Source organism: Echiichthys vipera (assembly GCF_963691815.1).
Source record: "Echiichthys vipera genome assembly, chromosome: 5".
In the NCBI taxonomy this organism is placed as follows: domain Eukaryota; kingdom Metazoa; phylum Chordata; class Actinopteri; order Perciformes; family Trachinidae; genus Echiichthys; species Echiichthys vipera.
In genome coordinates, this window is record NC_139830.1 from 1,031,252 (window position 1) to 1,058,123 (window position 26,872).

The 26,872-nt window shown below is 50.2% G+C and overlaps 1 protein-coding gene across 2 annotated transcripts; it reads left to right on the forward strand.

Annotated features, from left to right (window-relative positions):
* On the forward strand, positions 1-26,872 carry il1rap (interleukin 1 receptor accessory protein). 2 transcript variants are annotated; one of them, XM_083914002.1, is made up of 12 exons: positions 1-523; positions 4,579-4,664; positions 14,000-14,195; positions 14,487-14,570; positions 16,834-17,059; positions 17,683-17,851; positions 17,954-18,025; positions 19,173-19,299; positions 19,411-19,559; positions 22,129-22,272; positions 22,586-22,729; positions 24,965-26,872. In XM_083914002.1, coding segments are annotated over exons 1-12 (1,854 nt in total). In that variant the 5' UTR covers positions 1-521; the 3' UTR covers positions 25,420-26,872. The 2 variants fall into 2 exon arrangements, with proteins under 2 accessions (XP_083770128.1, XP_083770129.1); XM_083914003.1 differs by lacking the exon at positions 22,129-22,272.

A 26,872-nucleotide genomic window follows, 5' to 3' on the forward strand; every position in this document is an offset into this window, starting at 1 on the left:
CACTCACTCACACACACACACACACAGACGCACACACACGGAGAGAGAGAGACACACACACACACAGAGACAGACACACACACACACACCGCTGCTGTAACTTTGTGTCTTTAAATGTTACAAAGTGTCGCAGCTTCAGTCTGACTTTAATGAGTTCACTTCCTACACACTCACACACACACACACACACACACACACACACACACACACACACACACACACACACACACACACACACACACACACACACACACACACACACACCGGGTACCGTGCCGGTGCGCCGCCGTTACTCCTGGAGATTTACAACCGGGACGGAGCCGTGACACCGGGCCGTTAATCATCAGACCTGCTGCCGGTGTGAGTGTGTGTGTGTGACAGTCCTGCAGCTGACACACACACACACACACACACACGGAGGGTTCCCCCACAGTCCCGTCTGGACCCCCCTCCCTGCTGCTGCCTCTCCCCGGGCTGCGCGCACCAGAACCCGGGCAGGAAACCTCCAGGACCCGCTCTCAATGTAAGTCCCTCCGCTCCCGCCTGTTGTTCTCTAAATGTGCGGTTTTCTCGGTGGAGTCTGGCGCCGCCTCACGCTGTTGCTGCCGTAGTGTTGGTGTAGAGGTCTGGAAGTGTTCCCGGGGTGTTTGTTGACTGTGAGCCGCTGTGATCAACACCATCCCCGGGTGAACTGAACACCCACGGCGGGGTTTAGTCAAGGATACCCCCGCGTCTGCTGTGCACGCGTGTTTACGCTCCTGCGTGCGGAACCTCATTGAGAAATCTCTCAATTTAACGTTTTATGGGTTATTTTGAAAAATACTCAAAACGTGGTTGCAAGATAACACATCAGCATTACTCAAGAGTATGTTTTCTACATTTCGGCTTTCATTGAATCCACCAGGATGCTCTCACATGAACAGAATTTCAACAATTTAGTCGTAAAATCACAAATTCTCAGTAGCGCTCGTGTGAAAATCCAGCCTTGGAAGTTGACACATGTTGAAGTGATGCTGATTAATTTAAAGCCGAATGTCTCACAAGACTTTAATTAGTTGCAAAACAATTTAAAATTTGTAAAAAATAAGCAAACAAATGTAAAAGTTAGGTTCATTATTTTCCGATGACGCTGTTGTTGTTTTAACTAAAGACCCTCCAGAGTGAGAGTCATCGATCCGGATCCATAATCAGGTTATTCTCAGTCCCATCAGTTTAGAGGCTCTGCAGTGATCAGCAGAAACACGCTGCAGTCAGCCTTCATCATCCTCCTCCTCCTCATCATCATCATCATCATCATCTTCATCATCATCATCATAAATCACCTCTGCAGGAAAAGTTTCGACCACATGTAAAAGTCAAAGTCGTGCGTTCAGAACAACCGAAGCTGCTCAGTTTAAACTGCATTTACAATAAAAAAGAAGCTTTTAATTCAATTAAATTTCATTTATAGTGTTAAATCATGACCACAGTGATCTCAGGACTCTTTACAGAGCAGGTAAAGACCAAACTCTGTGACGTATTTATGATTAACATAGACCCAACGATTCCCCCGTAGAGTACGGAGGAGACGAACACCTTCACTATAACAGACAGGAACGACAAGTACCCTCACCTGTGGTCCTGAAAGCTGGGTCAGGACCCAAAGAACCAGGTCCAGGTCAGGACCCAAAGAACCAGGTCCAGGTCAGGACCCAAAGAACCAGGTCCAGGTCAGGACCCACAGAACCAGGTCCAGGTCAGGACCCAAAGAACCAGGTCCAGGTCAGGACCCAAAGAACCAGGTCCAGGTCAGGACCCACAGAACCAGGTCCAGGTCCAAGCGTGTGAAGTGTGTTTCCTCAGGAGGGGGTCTGGAGTCTCCCTTAGAGAGAGGGGGAGAAGTTCAGCATCCGTGAGGAACTCGGAGTAGAGCCGCTGCTCCTTTGCGTTGAAAGGAGCCAGTTGAGGTGGTTCAGGATCATCTGGTCTGGATGAACCCTGGGCGCCTCCCTAGGGAGGTGTTCCAGGCACGTCAAGCTGGGAGGAGGCCTCGGGGAAGACCCAGGACCAGGTGGAGAGATTAGATCTCCACACTGGCCTGGGAACGCCTCAGGATCCCCCAGTTAGAGCTGGTTAATGTGGCCCGGGAAAGGGAAGTTTGGGGTCCCTGCTAAAGTGTCTTCAGCGGAGGGATACATCGTGTTTCGTTTCTTCAGCAGTCGTCCACTAAAGGGCGGAGGGATACGTGTTTCGTGTCTTCGGCGGAGGGATACGTCGTGTTTCGTGTCTTCAGCGAAGGGATACGGTGTGTTTCGTGTCTTCAGCGGAGGGATACGGCGTGTTTCGTGTCTTTAGCGGAGGGATACGGCGTGTTTCGTGTCTTCAGCGGAGGGATACGGCATGTTTTGCGTCTTCAGCGGAGGGATACGGCGTGTTTCGTGTCTTCAGCGGAGGGATACGCGGTGTTTCGTGTCTTCTGCGGAGGGATACGGCGTGTTTCGTGTCTTTAGCGGAGGGATACGCCGTGTTACGTTTCTTCAGCGGAGGGATACGGCGTGTTTCGTGTCTTCAGCGGAGGGATACGTCGTGTTTCGTGTCTTCAGCGGAGGGATACGGCGTCTTTCCTGTCTTCAGCGGAGGGATACGGCGTGTTTCGTGTCTTCAGCGGAGGGATACGGCGCGTTTCGTGTCTTCAGCGGAGGGATACGCCGTGTTTCGTGTCTTCGGCGGAGGGATACGTCGTGTTTCGTGTCTTCAGCGGAGGGATACGCCGTGTTTCGTGTCTTCAGCGGAGGGATACGGCGTGTTTCGTGTCTTCAGCGGAGGGATACGGCGTGTTTCGTGTCTTCAGCGGAGGGATACGGCGTGTTTCGTGTCTTCAGCGGAGGGATACGGCGTGTTTCGTGTCTTCAGTGGAGGGATGCGCGTGTTTCGTGTCTTCGGCGGAGGGATGCGGCGCGCTTCGTGTCTTCGGCGGAGGGATACGGCGCGTTTCGTGTCTTCAGCGGAGGGATACGGCGCGTTTCGTGTCTTCAGCGGAGGGATACGCGTGTTTCGTGTCTTCGGCGGAGGGATGCGGCGCGCTTCGTGTCTTCGGCGGAGGGATACGGCGCGTTTCGTGTCTTCAGCGGAGGGATACGGCGTGTTTAGTGTCTTCAGCGGAGGGATACGGCACGTTTCGTGTCTTCAGCGGAGGGATACGGCGCGTTTCGTGTCTTCAGCGGAGGGATATGGCGTGTTTAGTGTCTTCAGCGGAGGGATACGGCACGTTTCGTGTCTTCAGCGGAGGGATACGGCGCGTTTCGTGTCTTCAGCGGAGGGATACGGCGTGTTTCGTGTCTTCAGCGGAGGGATACGGAGTGTTTCGTATCTTCAGCGGAGGGATACGTCGTGTTTCGTGTCTTCAGCGGAGGGATACGTCGTGTTTCGTGTCTTCAGCGGAGGGATACGGCGTGTTTCGTGTCTTCAGCGGAGGGATACGGCGTGTTTCGTGTCTTCAGCGGAGGGATACGGCAGTGTTTCGTGTCTTGAGCGGAGGGATACGGCGTGTTTCGTGTCTTGAGCGGAGGGATACGTCGTGTTTCGTGTCTTTAGCGGAGGGATACGCTGTGTTTCGTGTCTTCAGCGGAGGGATACGCCGTGTTTCCTGTCTTCAGCGGAGGGATACAGCGTGTTTCGCGTCTTCAGCGGAGGGATACGGCGTGTTTCGCGTCTTCAGGGGAGGGATACGGCGTGTTTCGTGTCTTCAGCGGAGGGATACGGCGCGTTTCGTCTCTTCAGCGGAGGGATACGGCGTGTTTCGTGTCTTCAGCAGAGGGATACGGCGTGTTTCGTGTCTTCAGCGGAGGGATACGGCGTGTTTCGTGTCTTCAGCAGAGGGATATGGCGTGTTTCGTGTCTTCAGCAGAGGGATACGTTGCGTTTTCATTGGTCGTTGAATAAACGTGAATATAAAGAGGCGTAAAACGACTCGACGCAGACGCAGAACGCCTCCGGATCTAGTGCGTGAAATATGTTTTTATTTGTGTTTGAGTTCAGAAGAAACTGCTGAGTGTGTTTGTGTCAAAGAGTAATGAAGTACCCAGAATCCTCCGGGGCGAGCCTGGGGTGGTTACTGTCATCTCTGCACACACACACACACACACACACACACACACACACACACACCCTCCAGTGTGTGTGTGTGTGATGGATGGTGGCGCTCCGGTTCTGAACGCCCCTCCTGGGATCCACTCGTTCTGCCTGATCGTCCACGGTGACACGTTATCTCTCCGTCCGTCTGCTCCGGCTTCCCTTCATCTGTTCTCTCTCTCTCTCTCTCTGTCTCTCTCTCTCTCTCTCTCTCTCTCTCTCTCTCTCTCTCTTTCTCTCTTTCTCTCTCCGTTTCTACTTCAAATGTGCTTTTATTTTGAAAAAATACTTACTACAGTAAGTTGTATCTATTGTTTCGTCCATTTTACAAACATTAAAATCTATAAATGTATATTTTTGTTTGTTTATTACACCCACTGCTTAACTTTCAAAATAAAACAGGAAGTGTTCAGTAACTTTAAAATAAAACAGGAAGTGTTCAGTAATGGTGTGTCTGTGTGTCTGCAGGGCGCCCTTCGTCCCCAGCCTCCTCCTCCTCCTCACCCTGGGGGGCGGGATCAGCCCAGCTGTCAGTCAGGACAGCGAGCCGTCAGGTCTGTGACTCTTTCAACAGCTCTTTGTTCTTGTTGTTGTTGTTGTTGTTGTTGTTGTTCCTTAAACACAGGAAGCTTAAACAAACCATCAAACCACCAAACCACCAAACCATCTAACCATCAAACCACCCAACCATCAAACCACCCAACCATCAAACCACCAAAACGCCCAACCACCCAACCACCAATCATACAACCACAAAACCACCAAAACACCGAAACACCCAACCATCAAACCACCAAACCACCAGACCATCAAACCACCCGACCACCAAACCACCAGGCCACCCAACCATCAAACCACCGAACCACCAATCCACCAAACCAACCACTAAACCACCGCATAACAGAAGCATCAGACCACCCAACCATCAAACCACCCAACCATCAAACCACCCAACCACCGAACCCCAAACCACCCAACCACCAAACCACCCAACCATCTAACTACCAAACCACCCAATCACCGAACCGCCAGACCATCAAAACACCCGACCACCAGACCACCAAACCGTGGTTTCCTTTAGAGACTAAACTTAACGGTCTCCGTTAGTCGTCTAAACGTAAACGTACTGATTTCTTGGCTCCTTCAGTTTTGTGTGTTTCTTCAGTATTTTGTGTTTTTGTTGATTTATCGCAGTTAAACGACTTTAATGAATCTCAGGTTCTGCAGATTTTTGCGGATATGAACCGTTGAACCACAGCCCAGTCCGTAAAAACACCAACACAGGCACCGTCTCTCTTCAACGTGTAAAGAAGAAACATGATCCTGGTGATTAATCTTCCACCTCCGCGCCGTGAGCTGGAACCAATCTGTGCTGCAACGCTGCAAAAGTGGGGTTAATTAAAAGCTGAAGCTCCGGGTCCCGAGGGACGAGGGGCGGGTGGATGGTCCCGGGGAGAGGGAGGTCGTCTGTGGGGGGGGAGGATGGATGGTCCCGGGGAGAGGGAGGTCATCTGGGAGGGGGTGGAGGATGGATGGAGCGGAGGGTGGGGGTCGATGGATGGTCCTGGAGAGAGGGAGGTCGTCTGTGGGGGGGTGGAGGAGGACGGATGGAGCGGAGCGGAGGGTGGGGGTCAATGGACGGAGCAAAGCAGAGGGTGGGGGTCGATGGACGGAGCGGAGTGTTGGGGGTTGATGGATGGAGCAGAGCGGAGGGTGGGGGACGATGGACGGAGCGGAGGGTGGGGGTCGATGGACGGAGCGGAGGGTGGGGGTCGATGGACGGAGCGGAGGGTGGGGGTCCATAGACGGAGCGGAGGGGAGGGTGGGGGTCGATGGACGGAGCGGAGCGGAGGGTGGGGGTCGATGGACGGAGCGGAGGGTGGGGGTCGATGGACGGAGCGGAGGGTGGGGGTCGATGGATGGAGCGGAGGGTGGGGGTCCATAGACGGAGCGGAGGGGAGGGTGGGGGTCGATGGACGGAGCGGAGGGTGGGGGTCGATGGACGGAGCGGAGCGGAGGGTGGGGGTCGATGGTCGGAGCGGAGCGGAGGGTGGAGGAGGATGGACGGAGCGGAGGGTGGGGGTCGATGGACGGAGCGGAGCGGAGGGTGGGGGTCGATGGTCGGAGCGGAGCGGAGGGTGGAGGAGGATGGACGGAGCGGAGGGTGGGGGTCGATGGACGGTGCGGAGGGTGGGGGTCGTTGGACGGAGCGGAGTGGAGGGTGGGGGTCTTTGGACGGAGCGGAGGGTGGGGGTCGATGGACGGAGCGGAGGGTGGAGGAGGATGGACGGAGCGGAGGGTGGGGGTCGATGGATGGGGCAGAGCCGAGGGTGGGGGTCGATGGATGGAGCGGAGGGTGGGGGTCGATGGGTGGAGCGGAGCGGAGGGTGGGGGGCGATGGACGGAGCAGAGCGGAGGGTGGGGGTTCATTGACGTAGCAGAGCGGAGGTTGGGGGTCGATGGATGGAGCAGAGGGTGGGGGTCGATGGATGGAGCGGAGGGTGGGGGTCCATGGACGGAGCGGAGGGGAGGGTGGGGTTCGATGGACGGAGCGGAGGGTGGGGGTCGATGGACGGAGCGGAGGGTGGGGGTCCATTGACGGAGCTGCTGTTGCTGAATGAAATGAGGCTTAAATGAGTTCCGTGGGGAAACTGCGTCGTTACACCAACACACGTCCGTAAACACTGTAAATGTGTTTAATGTCCCGTAACTTGACGCTGACGCGTTCGTCTCCAGGCTCTGGGGAAATATAGAAATTCATAATGCAAAGAGTTCCCTGAGTGCCACATCCAGACTCTTTTGAAGTTCTGGCTGTTATGGTTTTATTTATGAAAATTCTTCACGATTATAAACCAATAACGTAAGAACTCAGCCTGTAAAAGAGGTCGAGTAACAAAACTTTACCCAAAAGAACAGAAACTAATGATTTTAACTGAACAAACTGACCTGAACTAAACAACACACGAGGGGGTAGCCAAGATGGACGCCACCTACACCTGACACAAGATGGACGCCACCTACACCTGACACAAGATGGACGCTACCTACACCTGACACAAGATGGACGCCACCTACACCTGACACAAGATGGACGCCACCTACACCTGACGCAAGATGGACGCCACCTACACCTGACACAAGATGGACGCTACCTACACCTGACACAAGATGGACGCCACCTACACCTGACACAAGATGGACGCCACCTACACTTGACACAAGATGGACGCCACCTACACCTGACACGAACCAAATAACACACGAGGGGTAACCAAGATGGACGCCACCTACACCTAACACAAGATGGACGCCACCTACACCTGACACAAGATGGATGCCACCTACACCTGACGCAAACCAAATAACACACGAGGGGTAACCAAGATGGACGCCACCTACACCTAACACAAGATGGACGCCACCTACACCTGACACAAGATGGACGCCACCTACACCTGACGCAAACCAAATAACACACGAGGGGTAACCAAGATGGACGCCACCTACACAACTACGCGGTCAGGTTTTGGTGAATCCTGTTATTTGTTATTTGGATTCAAATAAAAAATAACATGATGTCAGTAAGCTAGCTTCAAACGTCACCGTTGACTTTTGGGGTCACGCGGGACACGAACGCTGCATTTCCGGTTGAAGGTCCTGTGTTTGGACCCGACCACCACCCAGACCTGCGTCCTGAAGCAGAGTTTCTGGTCTTTCAATGCTCTAATATCTCTAACATCATCATTCTTCATATGTGATTTAATAACTGTGTAAAACTTTAACGGCGTGCGATCTTGGACAGGTCTTCCTCCCCAAAGAGATTTTAATCTCAAGGGACTTCCTGGTTCAATAAAGCTTAAATTCCTTCCCTGCATCACTAAAAAGGCTAATTTCTGATAATTAATATGTTTTTATTAAGATAAATATTTTACTGTCCTTGTAATGAGGTGTTGTTTCAGTAGAATCAAGAATCATTATATTCAAATCGTATGCTGATGATACAAAACTCTTTGTGTACAATTCCCTGGGGCGTGTTTTCACGATTTATTAGCGCTTTAATATATAAAATTTAACTTAAATGCTCATTTCTGATAATTAATATGTTCTTTACTAAGATAAATATTTTTACTGTCTTTGTAATGAGGTGTTTGCAGTAAAACCAAGAATGTATTCATCATTATAATCACATCGTATGCTGATGATACAAAACTCGTTTACAATTTCCTGAGGCGTGTTTTCGCGATTAATTAGCGCTTCAATATATAAAATTGAGGGGTCAAATTCCTTCCCTGCATCACTTTAAATGCTCATTTCTGATAATTAATGTGTTTTTACTAAGATAAATATTTTACTGAAGTATTGTTGCAGTAAAATCAAGAATTAAGAATAATATTCAAATCGTATGCTGATGATACAAAACTCTTTGTGTACAATTTCCTGGGGCTTGTTTTTGTGATTAATTAGCACTTTAATGTATTTTTTAACCGTTTTTTTCATGACTACTTTCCAATAAAACGTTAAATAACATGCGACGATGAAGCGGCGTCGCTGTATTTTCGTAACTGGAACTACTTTCCCACGTGGATGAAGACGTGGATCATAAACCAACCACACAGGCGCTTTGGCTCCGATTCAAGACACGTTTACTCATCTCCAGCTCGTCAAAGGCGGCGCATACAGGATCCTCACCTTTCACAATAAAAGCCTGAGACTTCGTAACTGTTGAGCTGGCAGGTTTTAATATTCGCATGTTATTTATTCGTCACAGCACGCCGTGTAAATGCCTTCAGACACAGCGTCCTGCGGCTGTGAGCTGAGCATGAACATTATCATTTGCACAGATGTTCACTTTATTTTTTATTTCCCTTGTTATTTTTGTTTTATCTGCAGCCCAGACTGCAACTAAAACCTGCAGGGGAATAAAAGAGCGGTGTGTTACAGATGGATGGATGAAGGGGGTGGGATGGGAGAGCTGGGGGGGGGGAGGAGGAGGAGGAGGAGGAGGAGGATGGATGTTGTAGAAGGTTTTAATAGAAAGACTAATACTCTGGGCAGGAAAACCTGACAGGTCAATTACCAACACACACACACACACACAGACACACACAGACACACACACACAGACACACACACACACACACACACACTCTCTCACTGTACAGGAGGTGTAGAGAGCATCCATTAATCCAGCGTTCAGTGCTCAGGATTTAAAGAACCAGCCGGCTGAAACTGTCCTACACTTAAGGGTCTCAAACTGAGGCTCTGGACCCAAAACGGGCCGCTGCTCCTCACTGGAGCTCTCAAGCTGCAGCTGCAATTCAACCAATTCAATTCTTTCATCTTTTTACTTCCTATTTGTGGATCTTGTGAAGCTCTTGGCTGTTGAAGCTATCTTTAGAGTTATTAGAGCTGCAAATCCTTACAAATAGAAACGGCTGAAAGTTTCCATCATAGTGGTTGTTTTGTCTGAACCGTGGTCCATGAGAGGGAAAAGCAAAGACATCCTCACATCCGAGAGGCCGGCATGAGTCAGAATGTCAAAACAGTTGCAGATCAATTTTACTTTGGTTGCTTTAACGACTGATCGTTGAAACGTTATCAGTTATTGTGCTTAAGAACCTGGATACTGTATAAAAGCAGAGGTAGCGTCTCCGTCAGCTCCGTTCTCTAACTTGTTCCAGTCGTCCTCGCCTACGGGAGCCGCCGTCTTGTCTTTGACTCCGCCTCAGTTCCTCTGACCAAAACAGGGCATGTATGTGACGTTGAGGGGAGGGGCGTACGTCCATCTGGCTGACGTTTACCTCCGAGGAGAAGTGAGGGCCAGAGGCTAGCTGTCACTCAAGAGGCCACGCCCCTAATTATTCATGAACTTTAACCTCCAATCAAATAAAAACTAGCCTGGAACAAAGAAATTAACCCTAGTGGACACTCTGAGAACTGACATTTTGGCACTTCCTTATTGGATTAGCCAGGAAGTAGCTGTGGTGGGGGCTTAAAAATATATGAATTAGCCCTGAATGTGTTTCAATGGTCCTTTGACGGTTCTGGGGGCGTTTGGTGATACAAACGTCCAGTGGTTCTTTTTGAGAGGTAAAGGTTGAATGATCAGAACGGCTCCATCTAGTGTCTCCAGATCGTCGTCTCAACAACAAAAAAGAAGTCCAGCAGTGGGGTTGCCAGGTTGGTCAGACCCGGCCCAGTAGCTCCAGGAGAGCGGAGTCTGTTTGAGCCTGTTTGAACCCGTCCCCTCCAGAAAACCACAGCATCAAAACAAGGATTAGAGGAGTTTGACTGACAGTTAGCGTTAGCCGTTAGCATTAGCCGTTGCAGCTAAGTGCAGATGAAAGTGATGTTAGCATCCAGGAGCAGCGTAGCCATGTGGGCGTGCGTTTGAATGGCGTTCCTCTCCTTTCTCTCAGTCCATGGAGTGAATGCTCGGCCTATAGTGACTCTGGTTGTTGCCCGTCTCCGCTCACTCAGCTGCTGGGACAAAGAACGCCCCCTTCACTGAGGCTCCCAAGCAGCTGCAGGATCGGCTAACTCCATTTCACCCAGTGCCAGCCTACAGTAGCTGCACCCAACAACAGGCAACCCTGGCAACCAGCTACGCCCAACGCTATTGGCTGCTGCCATGGAAACACAACGGGACAGGAAGTCAAACATTAACAATATTCATTCAGACTGAAGAGAGTTTTTACTCCGTGGTCTGAGTTAAGTGTCAGGGAGTCTGTCTGTAAGGAACACAGCAGTCATCGATCTCATTCACATCAGGCATCCATTATAGATGAGGCCTTTGACCTGGAACAGTGTGCATGTGACTGATTGATTGATTGATTGATTGATTGATTGTCTGGAGACTTGAGTCGAAGCTGAAACCATGAGTTCTTTAAATCAATTGGCTGAAAACGAGTCGGGGCTAATTTGGACGATCAGTCGCTGTTCGTGTCTCTTTTCCATTGTGATGATTTACGTTTGTGCGTAAAGTGTTTTGGCATCAAACGCTCATAAACGCCAGAACATTTATGACTCTGCAGACGTGACCGTGCAGAAAAAAGCCATGAATTTAGACTTTTTATGGTTTTCAGACGCTTCATCCAGGAACAGGAGTGTTAAAGGGAAATGGATCCAAAGTCCATCCCTCTACGGCTAACGGCTAACCATCTCTTCAGCTCTCTGATTGGCTGTTCACACTCCTGAGGCTGTTTCTGTGATAACACATTTTCATGAGCAGGTGATTGAGACTTTAACTCGTGCTCTTGGTGCTGATGGACGTGGATCTGTGGTGTTTGCCTCTGGGTCGCTCACGTGATGCTTCATCCACAGCCGAGTTTCCACAAACGCATTCTGAAGATTCGCGTTAGAAAAGCAGAAAAGCCTCGACGAAGGAAGCACGAACCCGCTCCATTCTTACCTTTCACAATTAAAGTACTTTGCGACTGTTTAATGGATGTGAGAGGCCGAGCGCAACGTGTCAATCCCCTTAATGATGATTAAACTGAGGTCTGGACTCGTGCCACAACTGGCCTCGTTCCTAGAGATGTACAGACACTGTGGGGGGGGGGGGGGGGGGGTGTCTGACTGACTGACTGCATGGCTGCATGACCAGAACCTGCGTCTCATACGGCTCCACTGTACGAACCGATAGACCGACCACACATGTTTATCATTGTCTTTAAATAACCTGCTGAACTCGGAGCTGTGTGAGTCACGGACACCAAACGTCCTGCAGAGAAACAGTCGTTATGTCTTTGGGAAAGTCTCTGGAACGGTTTCTGAGTGTTGGTATTTTGAGGCTGAATGACAGGAAACAGAAGCATCCTCGTCTTGTCTCTGGATGTTTCTGTGACTGTAACCTTCACCACGCTGAACGGCCTGTTCTACGAGCAGGTCAGTGAGTAAAGGCATCAGACGCAGCTCCCTCTCCTCTCCTCCCTGACGGAGTCTCTGAGTGTGTTAACAGAGCGGCTGCCTCGCTGCTTTAAAGCTTTAATGAGACAGAAGTGTAATTATGTTGTTCCTTTAACGACGACATCCACTAAGCTCTGTTTGATTCTCCCATAAAGGCTTTAAAGCCTGAGCCCGAGCGACTGGAACAGACCCAGAGAGAGACGGCCCTCTACTGCTCAGCTCAGCCCTTATACTGTCCTCCCGTCCATCCATCCATCCGTCCGTCCATCCATCCATCCATCCATCCGTCCGTCCGTCCGTCCACCCACCCATCCATCCATCCATCCGTCCGTCCGTCCATCTATCCATCCATCCACCCATCCATCCATCCGTCCGTCCGTCCATCCATCCATCCGTCCGTCCATCCGTCCGTCCGTCCGTCCGTCCGTCCACCCATCCATCCACCCATCCATCCATCCATCCACCCATCCACCCATCCATCCACCCACCCATCCATCCATCCATCCATTCACCCATCCATCCATCCATCCATCCATCCGTCCATCCATCCATCCATCCATCCATCCATCCATCCATCCGTCCATCCATTCACCCATCCATCCATCCATCATCCATCCATCCATCCGTCCATCCATTCACCCATCCATCCATCCACCCATCCACCCATCCATCCATCCATCCACCCACCCATCAACACATCCATCCATCCATCCATCCATCCATCCATCCGTCCATCCACCCACTCATCCATCCGTCCTTCAATCCGTCCATCCATCCATCCATCCATCCACCCACTCATCCATCCGTCCATCCGTCCGTCCGTCCATCCACCCACTCATCCATCCATCCATCCATCCACCCGTCCACCCATCCATCCATCCATCCATCCATCCGTCCATCCACCCACTCATCCATCCGTCCTTCAATCCGTCCATCCATCCATCCATCCGTCCATCCACCCACTCATCCATCCGTCCTTCAATCCGTCCGTCCGTCCATCCATCCATCCATCCATCCATCCACAGGCCTTTCTCCCAATGCTCTCATGATACTCGCATTCCCGTGTAATATTCTGGTTTATTGTGGTTTATTGTTGACCTTTTTAACTCTATATTATGGGAAAAGTTCCTTATTACTGTATATTTTTATTATATTGAAAAATCTATCCCAACAACAACTACACAAGCCAAACAATGAAAAACACAAAACCAAGATAGAAGACAAACAAAAGCAACAACAAACACGACCCAGAGCCGTCTACAAAAGTGCCAAAGTGTTGATATGTTCAGTAACGGGCGCCGGACTCCACAGTACCCGGGTTCCTGCGAAGCCTCTCCAGGATTCTGGGGAAAAAAGCATGTTTCACCAAAGTCTGGTTCCTTTGACCAGTGTGAGTGCAACCGTACCACGTCTAGGAGCGGCACGCTTGCCGTCCACGGCCCGTTTGGGAGAGGTGGGCTTTAGTAAAGCACGTTTGCACGTGTACGAGCACGAGCGTGCGCACGTGTACGAGCACGAGGCCTACGGCGGTTCTGAGGTCATTTCCTGTGCGCCTGTTGGGACGTAGTAAAAAGAAGGAGGGACCATGCGCGGACATTTCAAACAATGGCGGTGAAAGGTTCACGTTGGTGTGATGCGGAGGTGGAGTGTTTACTGCAGATTTGGTCGATGAAAAGATTCAAAAACAGTCGACAAGACGCACAAAAACTCCGAGGTCTACGGAAAGATCTGGAAACAAAGCCACGCATCGCCATGAAGTCATCAATGCGTGTGACGTGTTACGGCGTGATGACGTATAGGCAGCAAGAAGCATTCTCCGAGGCCCAGGTAGTGTGAGTACAAACGGGCCTGGAGGGGGGGACAAGGACCCTAAAGCACGGGGCACGGGACGGAGGCACAGTGGGAGGGCGCCCTTAGACCTTTGTAAGGGACACCGACACAATCCTGTTAATCTCATTTTCATGTGTCGTGTCGTCCTCAGAGCCCATGTGTTACGACTGGGGCGAGTCCAACGAGGGCGCGGTCTCCGTCCTGGAGGGGGAGGCCGGCTGGCTCTCCTGCCCTCTTTTCTCTCATCCCTCCGTCTACAACTACACCTCCACCCAGAGCACCGGGCACAACCTCTTCTGGTACCGCCTCCCGGAGGGTCACGACCTGGAGCAGCCGATCACGTACAGGTACGACAGGAAGTCCCGATCAGCTGACTCTTCTCTCTTTATCCGTGGACTTAAGGAAGTGAACCGAACCTCGGATGGAGTCTGAGGCCGTTCAGACTAATTGAGACACTTTGAGAGTAACTGAGTGACGAAGCGCCGCGTAACGATTTCCCTTCCCGACAGGATGCATCGTGTTTTGGAGGCGAGCGGCTCGATAAGCGCCGCCCGAGCTAAGAGGACATTTGTTCTAATGTTGCTGTAATTGGACGTGATTGACGTTCACTCAGACTCTAATGTGGCTCTCGTCTGCAGCTCGCGGCTCAGCAGAGACAGGGAGAGGCTGTGGCTGCAGCCGGCCGCCGCCGCCGACACGGGCCAGTACATCTGCATGCTCCGGTAAGAAAGTGTCAGCGTTTGGTGCTTTATTCAACTGTGTTTGTCTTCTGTTTATGTCCCCTAGCATGTCTGTCCATGACTCATACTGACTTGTGTCTGTGCAAAGTTCTACAGAAATCCTGCAAATACAAAAAAACTTCAAATACAAAAAATCCTGCAAATTCAAAAGAATCCTGCAAATACAAACCATGGATAAACCCCCCCCCCCCAAAAGAAAAAAAACCTGTATCAGACGGGAGAATAGAGTTGCGTGGAGAGATTAATTTGTTTCACTGCCAACATTGATGCTTTACCTGTTTGCTTGATCTGTGGTGAGAAATTAGCAAACATTTATTTTTTTATAACAGGTAATAATCATAATAATAACAATCATAATAGTAATAGTAATGAAATGTCAACAGTTTTCATTTTGTTCTATAATTTCATAAATGCAACAAACTGTAGGTTTTTAATACAAAAATCCTGCAGAGCTCTTTCTCCCGCTTTTCTCCGTAGCCTTTATTTTTCCGTTCTGCAGCTCTTTGTTTATCTGCAGGACGTTTCCGTCGTTCGCTCTCCTCTCCTGAAGGGGGCGATGTGTGTGCGATGTTTGTTTTCAGGATCCCTGAAACCTGAGCCGCGCAGCGACGTTAGACGCGTCAGTAACATGGACGCTGTCTGTGTCTGTGCAGTTCTACAGAAATCCTGCAAAAACAGAAATCCTGCAAATACAAAAATCCTGCAAAAACAAAAATCCTGCAAATACAAAAAATCCTGCAAATACAAAAATCCTGCAAATACAAAAATCCTCTAGAGTTCTATCTGCCTCATTTCTGTAGCTGCAGCGTTCTTCAGTTGCCTTTATTTTGCCGTTCTGCAGCACTTTGTTATATCTGCAGGACGTTTCCTCTCCTGAAGGGGGCGATGTCCGTGCTGATCCCTGAGACCTGAGCCTGGCAGCGACATTAGACGCGTCAGTAACACGGATGCTGATCAAAAAGCCATAAAAGAAACCTGAAACTTTCAGAGCAGATGTTATGATCACATGTTTAACAACCAAGAGCGCAGCGTCAGTGAAAAGCTAACATGCTAACAAAGAACATAAAGATGCTAGCCCCTCGGCTGCTAATCGCTGACTCAACATCTTCTCTGTCACTGCTCTGGAGGGAGACGTTAAGTCTTTGTATTTGTATTAAACTCATATTTAAGTCACTGTATAAAGATCCTGGCGTTAAGAACAACAGGGATCAAACCGGCGGCTCCTCTGTTTCAGTCCGCCGCCCCTTAATCAGCTAAAGTGTCTGTGTCAGCGTCTCAAAGGTCGCAGGATTAGAGAAATGAAGACTCAGAGGATTTTCTTGGATCTGGTCCAGACCTGAGTGAGTCCTGAGAGAGGAGGTCTGCGGGTCACAGCGCTGAGAGGTTCTGGTCTGAGCAGGTTCTGGTCTGAGCAGGTTCTGGTCTGAGCAGGTTCTGACAGGTTCTGGTCTGAGCAGGTTCTGAGAGGTTCTGGTCTGAGCAGGTTCTGACAGGTTCTGGTCTGAGCAGGTTCTGGTCTGAGAGGTTCTGAGAGGTTCTGGTCTGAGCAGGTTCTGACAGGTTCTGATCTGAGCAGGTTCTGGTCTGAGCAGGTTCTGGTCTGAGCAGGTTCTGGTCTGAGCAGGTTCTGAGAGGTTCTGGTCTGAGCAGGTTCTGAGAGGTTCTGGTCTGAGCAGGTTCTGACAGGTTCTGATCTGAGCAGGTTCTGGTCTGAGCAGGTTCTGGTCTGAGCAGGTTCTGACAGGTTCTGGTCTGAGCAGGTTCTGAGAGGTTCTGGTCTGAGCAGGTTCTGGTCTGAGCAGATTCTGAGTGGTTCTGGTCTGAGCAGGTTCTGAGTGGTTCTGGTCTGAGCAGGTTCTGAGAGGTTCTGGTCTGAGCAGGTTCTGAGAGGTTCTGGTCTGAGCAGGTTCTGACAGGTTGAACTTTAAAAGTTTAACTTTAATAAAAATTAAAGTTAAACTTTTCACTTAAATTTGAGTTTTTCTGGTAAATTAACGACTTTGATGTTTGAGAAAATCCGAGATAAACTCAAATGAATCCACTTCATTCTTCTTTAATCGTCTTTAATTTAAGAGAAAAAAATTAAGAAATTCTTTAAAAATTAAATTAATGAAAAAAACTTTGATTTTCACGACATTAAAGTCGATAATTAATCTTTAAAAATCTTTAATTTAAGTGAAAAAATGTAGAAATGTGTTAATTTACAAAAAAAAACCTCTGATCTTCTCCGTCTCCGTCTCCATAGCAACAAGTCGTCCTGCAGTAAGATCGGCGTGCGTCTGCAGGTGCGGCGTCCCGACGAGGTGGTCCGCGGCGCTGCCTGCGAGCCTCCGGTCGCCGTGGCAGCGGCTCAGGTGTTCATCCCCTTCCAGGAGGGGAGGGTCCTGGACTGCCCCGACCTGCAGGACGCCACCAAGATGGCCGACGGGGAGACCACCGTCACCTGGCAACATGTTCCTCAGAGCAGCTCGGTAACGACACTCCAGCGCCACGAGCGCCATGTTGTGTGTCCGTCAGGCTGTAGGTCACTGGGCCGCACACTTCCAGAGGCTTTTACTTTGAAAATCCCTTAGTTGGTACAGTCAGAGGGTTTGAGTTCAGTAAATGTGTCAAAAATATGAGTTTTTATCAGGAGTATTATTTTCAGAAAAGTAGCTGTGTTAGCTTACAAATATATGGGGCTTTTATTTTGAAAAATCCTTAAATCTGTAATTGGAGTGAAACACGTCACGATGTCGTCGTCAGAAATGATTGATTTCTTTTTTTAACATCAAAGTTTAAAAACGTTTCATTTATTTAAAACAGTCTGAAGTTTGGGGGGAAACACTAGCTTTAGCTGTTAGCTGTTAGCTTAGCATCAGCTCTTATTGATGTTGGGGTTTAAAGCATAAATGTCAAAATTCATCCACTTTAAGATATTTATTTAAACCAGTCTGAAGTTTGGGGGGGAAACATTAGCTCGAGCTTTAGCTTTAGCTGTTAGCTTTAGCTGTTAGCTTTAGCTTTAACCATAGCTGTTAGCTTTAGCTGTTAGCTTAGCTTCAGCGTAATAACACGATTCACGTTTTCTAACCCTGGTGTCCGTCTGTCTCAGAAGTGTTACCCGTACCCGTTCTGGAACAGCGACCGGCAGCAGGAAGGGGCCCGTCTGCAGGTGCACCTGATGCTGGAGCCGTACCAGGGTCTGTACTTCTGCAGGGTCCAGTACCAGAGGAGGGGCCGGACCCTCAACTTCACCCGCAGCGTAAACGTCAGCGCCGTCTGTGAGTCCGGCGCGCACACGTCTGTCAGTCAGCGCGGTCGTTTACACACACACACACACACACACACACACACACACGACTAACTGTGCTCCGTCCCCTCAGACTCCAGTCCTCTACCCAAAGTCCCGAGCATCCTGCACCCGACCCGGGACCAGGTCTTCACCGTGAGGCAGGGTGAGTCCCCGGACCCGAAACAACCACAAAGAGACACAAAACAACTACAAAGAGACTCAAAACAACCACAAAGAGACACAAAACAACTTCAAAGAGACACAAAACAACCACAAAGAGACACAAACAACCACAAAGAGACACAAAACAACTACAAAGAGACACAAAACAATTACAAAGAGACACAAAACAACAACAAAGAGACACAAAACAACCTCAAAGAGACACAAAACAACTACAAAGAGACACAAAACAACCACAAAGAGACACAAAACAACCACAAAGAGACACAAAACAACCACAAAGAGACACAAAACAACTACAAAGAGACACAAAACAACTACAAAGAGACACAAAACAACCACAAAGAGACACAAAACAACCACAAAGAGACACAAAACAACCACAAAGAGACAAAACAACTACAAAGAGACACAAAACAACTACAAAGAGACACAAAACAACTACAAAGAGACACAAAACAACCACAAAGAGACGCAAAACAACTACAAAGAGACGCAAAACAACCAGAAAGAGACACAAAACAGCTACAAAGAGACACAAAACAACTACAAAGACACAAAACAACTACAAAGACACAAAACAACCACAAAGAGACACAAAACAACTACAAAGAGACACAAAACAACTACAAACAGACGCAAAACAACTACAAAGAGACACAAAACAACTACAAAGAGACACAAAACAACAACAAAGAGACACAAAACAACAACAAAGAGACACAAAACAACCACAAAGAGACACAAAACAACCACAAAGAGACACAAAACAACCACAAAGAGACACAAAACAACTACAAAGAGACACAAAACAACTACAAAGAGACACAAAACAACTACTAAGAGACACAAAACAACCACAAAGAGACACAAAACAACTACAAAGAGACACAAAACAACTACAAAGAGACACAAAACAACCACAGGGAGTATAGCAGTAGTATAGTAAGTGTGTGTGTGTGTGTGTGTGTGTGTGTGTGTGTGTGTGTGTGTGTGTGTGTGTGTGTGTGTGTGTGTGTGTGTGTGTGTGTGTGTGTGTGTGTGTGTGTGTGTGTGTGTGTGTGTGTGTGTGTGTGTGTGTGTGTGTGTGTGTGTGTGTGTGTGTGTGTGTGTGACCCTGCTCTCAGACGCGGAGGTGCGTCTCGTGTGCAGAGGCCTCTTCCCGTACCTGGACTCTTCGTGGGAGATCTGGTGGACGGTCGACGGAGCGACGCTGGACAAATTCACCGACGGCCGTTTCTCCAACAGCAACAGGTGGAAAGAGCCCGTGGGGTGGAAAGAGCCCGTGGGGTGGAGCGGCGTCGGGGGCCGAGGTGGTTCACGTTCACCTCGGCTCCACAGGTGAGTGACGTCTCTCTCTTACAGACGGGTGAAGTACGACTACGGCGACCGGACGGAGGAGAGCGTGCTGCTGATCCACAGCTTCCAGGCCGAGGACCTGAGCCGGGAGTTCACCTGCTCCGTGAGGAACGAGCGCGGCTTCGACAGCCGCAGAGCGCAGCTGCAGGAGGAGGGTGAGGAGCCGCGGAGCCGTGAGCTCTCACTTCCTGCAGGCGTTTCACAATAAAAGCTCCGTTTTCACTCACTTCCCCTCTTCGTCGTCAAGAGTCGTTCCATTCATCGGAAAAGATCGAACCTGGGAGTGAAAACATCCGTGCAGGGCCACGGTTTAGCGTGCAGGGCCACAGTTTAGCGTACAGGGCCACGGTTTAGCGTGTAGGGCCACAGTTTAGCGTGCAGGGCCACGGTTTAGCGTGCAGGGCCACAGTTTAGCGTACAGGGCCACGGTTTAGCGTGTAGGGCCACAGTTTAGCGTGCAGGGCCAGGGTTTAGCGTACAGGGCCAGGGTTTAGCGTGCAGGGCCACGGTTTAGCGTGAAGGGCCACAGTTTAGCGTACAGGGCCACGGTTTAGCGTGCAGGGCCACGGTTTAGCGTGCAGGGCCACAGTTTAGCGTGCAGGGCCACGGTTTAGCGTGCAGGGCCACGGTTTAGCGTGCAGGGCCACGGTTTAGCGTGCAGGGCCACGGTTTAGCGTGCAGGGCCACGGTTTAGCGTGCAGGGCCAAGGTTTAGCGTACAGGGCCACGGTTTAGCGTGCAGGGCCACAGTTTAGCGTGCAGGGCCACGGTTTAGCGGGCAGGGCCACAGTTTGGCGTGCAGGGCCACGGTTTAGCGGGCAGGGCCACAGTTTAGCGTACAGGGCCACAGTTTAGCGTGCAGGGCCACAGTTTAGCGTGCAGGGCCACAGTTTGGCGTGCAGGGCCACGGTTTGGCGTGCAGGGCCACAGTTTGGCGTGCAGGGCCACGGTTTGGCCTGCAGGGCCACAGTTTGGCGTGCAGGGCCACGGTTTGGCGTACAGGGCCACGGTTTAGCGTGCAGGGCCACGGTTTAGCGTACAGGGCCATGGTTTAGCGTGCAGGGCCACGGTTTAGCGTGTAGAGCCACAGTTTAGCGTGCAAGGCCACGGTTTAGCGTGCAGGGCCACGGTTTAGCGTGCAGGGCCACAGTTTAGCGTGTAGAGCCACGGTTTAGCGTGCAGGGCCACGGTTTAGCGTGCAGGGCCACGGTTTAGCGTGCAGGGCCACGGTTTAGCGTGCAGGGCCACGGTTTAGCGTGCAGGGCCACGGTTTAGCGTGCAGGGCCACAGTTTAGCGTGCAGGGCCACGGTTTAGCGTGCAGGGCCACAGTTTAGCGTACAGGGCCACAGTTTAGCGTGCAGGGCCACAGTTTAGCGTGCAGGGCCACAGTTTAGCGTGTAGAGCCACAGTTTAGCGTACAGGGCCACGGTTTAGCGTGCAGGGCCACAGTTTAGCGTGTAGAGCCACAGTTTAGCGTGCAGGGCCACAGTTTAGCGTACAGGGCCACGGTTTAGCGTGCAGGGCCACAGTTTAGCGTGCAGGGCCACGGTTTAGCGTGCAGGGCCACGGTTTAGCGTACAGGGCCACGGTTTAGCGTGCAGGGCCACGGTTTAGCGTGTAGAGCCACAGTTTAGCGTGCAAGGCCACGGTTTAGCGTGCAGGGCCACGGTTTAGCGTGCAGGGCCACGGTTTAGCGTGCAGGGCCACGGTTTAGCGTGCAGGGCCACAGTTTAGCGTGTAGAGCCACGGTTTAGCGTGCAGGGCCACGGTTTAGCGTGCAGGGCCACGGTTTAGCGTGCAGGGCCACGGTTTAGCGTGCAGGGCCACGGTTTAGCGTGCAGGGCCACAGTTTAGCGTGCAGGGCCACGGTTTAGCGTGCAGGGCCACAGTTTAGCGTACAGGGCCACGGTTTAGCGTGCAGGGCCACAGTTTAGCGTACAGGGCCACAGTTTGGCGTGCAGGGCCACGGTTTAGCGTGCAGGGCCACAGTTTGGCGTGCAGGGCCACGGTTTAGCGTGCAGGGCCACAGTTTAGCGTGCAGGGCCACAGTTTAGCGTGTAGAGCCACAGTTTAGCGTGCAGGGCCACAGTTTAGCGTGCAGGGCCACAGTTTAGCGTGCAGGGCCACAGTTTAGCGTGTAGGGCCACGGTTTAGCGTACAGGGCCACGGTTTAGCGTGCAGGGCCACGGTTTAGCGTACAGGGCCACGGTTTAGCGTGCAGGGCCACGGTTTAGCGTACAGGGCCACGGTTTAGCGTGCAGGGCCACGGTTTAGCGTACAGGGCCACGGTTTAGCGTGCAGGGCCACGGTTTAGCGTGCAGGGCCACGGTTTAGCGTGCAGGGCCACGGTTTAGCGTGCAGGGCCACAGTTTAGCGTGCAGGGCCACCGTTTAGCGTGCAGGGCCACGGTTTAGCGTACAGGGCCACAGTTTAGCGTACAGGGCCACAGTTTAGCGTGCAGGGCCACAGTTTAGCGTGCAGGGCCACAGTTTGGCGTACAGGGCCACAGTTTAGCTAGCAGGGCCCTGGTTTAGCGTACAGGGCCACAGTTTGGCGTGCAGGGCCACAGTTTAGCGTACAGGGCCACAGTTTAGCGTGCAGGGCCACAGTTTAGCGGCAGGGCCACAGGGTCCAGGTCTGAAGCTGCTGCAGGAAGTGTCGCCTCTTTGACTGCGTTTGACTCACTCACGACTGTTGTTCTGAATCTTCTCTGTTTGGCGTCAGTGTCGCTGCCGGCGCTGGAGCTGGGCTGTGGCCTCGCCGTGACGCTGGTGCTCATGCTGCTGCTCTTCGTGCTGTATCACGTGTTCTGGTTGGAGCTGCTGCTGCTCTACCGCTCCTGGTTCGGCACCGACGAGCGCCACACAGGTAATTTTTATCTTCTATCACGTCAGCAGGAGGAAACATCTCGTGCACACTTTATGAGCACGTGTGACGAATAATGATCTTGTCTTTCGTGCAAATGCAAAAACTGAACGTGCACAAATGAAAACGCTGACTCGTTCTTTCTCTGGTGCAAAGATCGGATCAGGGGAGTTTTGACTTTTACGTCTTTGAGGGTTTGACTCGCTTTCCTGTTCAGATAAAGACGTTCTTTCACACAGGAAGCTCCTAATCTGTAATCAATACGGTAAATGGTGTGTGTGTGCGTGTGCATGTGTGTGTGTGTGTGTGTGTGCAGATGATAAGGAGTACGACGTGTACATCTCGTATGCGAGGAACAGCGAGGAGGAGCAGTTTGTTCTGTTGACGCTGCGCAGCGTTCTGGAGAACGAGCTCGGGTACTCAGTGTGTATCTTTGACAGAGACAGTCTGCCGGGAGGGAGTGAGTACACACACACACTACAGTGACACACACACACACACACACACACACACACTGATACTACAGTGACACACACTGATGCTACAGTGACACACACACACACACACACATACACACACTGATACTACAGTGACACACACACACTGATACTACAGTGACACACACACACTGATACTACAGTGACATACACACACTGATGCTACAGTGACACACACACACACACACACACTGATACTACAGTGACACACACACACACACACACACACTGATGCTACAGTGACACACACACATACGACAGTGACACACACACTGATACTACAGTGACACACACACTGATACTACAGTGACACACACACTGATACTACAGTGACACACACACTGATACTACAGTGACACACACACTGATACTACAGTGACACACACACTGATACTACAGTGACACACACACTGATACTACAGTGACACACACACATACTACAGTGACACACATACTGATACTACAGTGACACACACACTGATACTACAGTGACACACACACTGATACTACAGTGACACACACACACTGATACTACAGTGACACACACACACTGATGCTACAGTGACACACACACTGATGCTACAGTGACACACACACTGATGCTACAGTGACACACACACTGATACTACAGTGACACACACACTGATACTACAGTGACACACATACTGATACTACAGTGACACACACACACACACTGATACTACAGTGACACACACACGTTTGTCAGTTTCAAAAGTCATTTTTAAGTCAAGAACGTAAAAGTGCGTCGTGAGTTTGTCGTAGCACCACTTAGCAACATATACGCTACCTTTGCTAGCTCGTAAGCTAGCTTAGCGAGCGTTAGTGGACCCGTCACTAGCATGAGCAACGTTACCTCCTGGTAAACTACAGTAATAACGCGTAATCACGCATCCTCACAGTCTCACACCGCGACAGTTATTTGGTGAACTCTGGTTTTCTTGACTTACAAACTGATCTCTTAAAAATGACAAACGTGTGAAATTCACCACCGCACCGATTCTTCCTGAAACAACATGGTGGTCCAACAGGAAGGGGAGGGACTTTACCGCTCTATAAAGCCTCACAGCAACAAGTATGCTAACGTCTGCTACTGCTACTGCTGCTAATATTACTACTGCTGCTAATGCTCCTTTACTGTTGCTGCTACTCTGCCTTCTACCGCTGCTACTGAAACTAGCATTACTGCTAGCATTGCTGCTAGCATTGCTGCTAACATTGCTGCTAGCATTGCTGCTAATATTCCTGTTGTTTAGCTTTGATGCTGCGCTGTTCACTCTACTTTTTTAGGTCTTATTTTTATTGAGGAATACAAATTTAACTGTGAAATGTTGAAATATTGTTCAAAGACAGTACAAAGTATCACACGGGAGAAACATCCAAAGTTCGTAGGCGCCAAATTAGTGTTTCCAACGCTGGGTTGTCAAAGATAAACCGTCCGCGTGACTTTTCACTGCACGGAGTTTGAAAAAAACACACACTTCAGCACCAGAGAAGTTTAACAGCAACGACCGACAACCACAGGATATTTACAGCGATCGGAGGTCGGACGTTTACCCGACGATACTTCTTCTTCTTCTTCTTCTTTCGTGCGTCATCATCAAACGTTGAGCTCAGTAGACTTCAGCCACGTTCTCGTCTCAGGTCCCGCATGGAAGAGGCCGGCCCCCGAGGGTGGTTTACACAGGGGACAGGTGGTGGTCCTGGGCTCAGCGGTCTGCTCCGGCCCCCCACACTCACACGCTGCTCTGTCCTCCAGGCCCCACGTCCTCATCGATGCTTTGAGGCGTCCGACCCCAGTTAGCAGGCGGTTCAGCAGAGTCCGTTGCCGGCGTGGCAGGTCCTCTCCCGGCGATACTGAAAGTGACAATGCCACCGAAATGAGTTAGTCAAAAGGCATGAACATGAACGTCAGTCACGGGTCAACACACAGGACGCGTGAGTGGAGACGAAGAGTCTCTGGAGCGGATAGATTAGGAACGCTTCATGTGTCATCACTTCAAACACGAGAGATCCCAGACTTTGCTTCTCCTGGCTCCACTTCTGCTTCTTGCTTCTCTTCTTCTCACTACCACGACTTCCTGCGCTCCTGCTCTTCCTGCTTAGACGACGCAAACCCTTCATCCACCCGTCCTCACCCCTCCACCCTCCCCTCGTGTCACCCTCCTCTCTCCCTGCAGCCATCACAGACGAGACTCTGAGTTTCGTGGCCCGGAGCAGGCGCCTCCTGGTGGTCGTTAGCCCGGGCTACGCCTCCCAGGGCTCCCAGGCCCTGCTGGAGCTGAAGGCCGGCATCGACGGCATGGCGCGGGGCGGGCACCTGCGGGTGATCCTGGTCCAGTACAAGCCGGTCCAGAGGCAGGGCTGGGTCAGGGAGCTGAGGAGGGCCCGGGTGGCCCTGGCTCTGGTTCGCTGGCAGGGGGACAAGTCCAAGGAGCTGACGTCCCACTTCTGGAAGAGGCTGAGGGTGGAGTTACCTGTGCGGAGGGTTAGCTGCAGGGAGGAGGAGGAGGAGGGGAGCAGTAAGGACGTGGCCCTGATGAGGCTACACAGCCAGAACAGCACAAACTCCCAAACGGGCCTCATCACCAACACCGTCAAAGACCCGCAGAAGGTCCTCAAGTCTGCTGCGTAGCCATGACGTGCATCTGCGGTGGGCGTCTGCGGCGTAGCCACGACGTGCGTCCGCAGAGCTGCACAGACGCTTTAAAGGACATTACGTCATTGGGACCACTCAGAACTTCAGCCTTCGTGTGCAGATCCTCCTGAGACCCTGCGCCCTCGTACGGGGACATGACTTTTTGGGTTTGCTACAACTTTTACTTTATTCTGGTTCACTTCGACGCGCCCTCCTCACGCGTAGACAGTCTTCAGCGCCATCCAGTGTTAAATAAAAGCACAAAACGCCTTTTAATGTAAACGCCAAGTCCCTCCAGGCCGAGACGAACGTGGACGAAGTACAAAACCTCAACTTTTCCGTTTGGAACTTGATCATTTATGTTTAACGTTAATGGTTTAACGCTTCTGACTCGTCTCAGCAACAGTACCGAACAACAGCTACTGCAGATGAGGAAGTTCTCGTTGGAGGACGTTGGGACTTAAGTTGTGGTCTTTATTTAACCCTCCTGTTCTCCTCAGGGTCAGTTCGACCCCATTCAATGTTTAACATCTCTAATTAAATGCTTAACATCATTGGTTTTTGCTTTATATTTAATGACTTTTCCTAATTTAACGGGGAAAACCTGAAATGGACGTGATTATATTTTTATTGTCGTGTTCCTTTGGGTCAAGTTGATCATCTGGACGATATAATCGTTATTATTTTATCTATTTTACAATAAAAGTATTTAGAAATACACATTATTTTGCTTGATAATGGAAATTACTTTCATTCCAAATATTATAAATAACAAAAAATTGTACTTATTAATAATTTACTTACTTTAAAACACACACGAACGTCCTTCAATCCAGTTAGTGAGATGAATTAAAGGTAAATTAGTGAGATATTTGTTGTTTTTATTCAAGAATATTTCCAAATACACGTATAAGAAGGTGTTTGCGGTGCTGTGTTTAATTTAAAACGCTTTTTAGGCAGTCAACAAACACAAATCGAGTACATAAGACATGAAAACTGGAGCAAAAACTTTGATTATGATCATTTTCTGGATGTTTTAAATTGCTGGGTTAGTACGATTTTAGGGGAACAGGAGGGTTAAAAACACGCTACACAGGAACACAGCAGGGTGTCATCGGCGTAGAGGGTGATTTACAGTATCACATGCAACAGGCTTTAAAAGCACCGCAGCTTTAAAATGTTACAAAGGAAACACAAACCCATGGAGGAGGGATCCGTGTACGGCAGCATTTAAAGTATTAGTCCGAGATAAATGTGTTATTATGACTTTAAACTGTAATTATTCTGCACTTTCTGTGTTTTCTGTCACTGTTTCCACTTTTATATATATATATATTCATCATATCTGCAATAAATAAAGTTCATTTCTCACCTTTAACACTTTAGAAGAACAGTGTCGCAGTGGGACGATGCATCCTGCACTTTGTCAGCTCTGAATGTCGTGTTTTTG

Coding starts and splice junctions, on each gene's coding strand:
- il1rap (XM_083914002.1), top strand. Junction 14,196..14,486: donor GAGCAGCCGATCACGTACAG/GTACGACAGGAA, acceptor TCTCGTCTGCAG/CTCGCGGCTCAGCAGAGACA. Junction 17,852..17,953: donor CGTAAACGTCAGCGCCGTCT/GTGAGTCCGGCG, acceptor CCGTCCCCTCAG/ACTCCAGTCCTCTACCCAAA.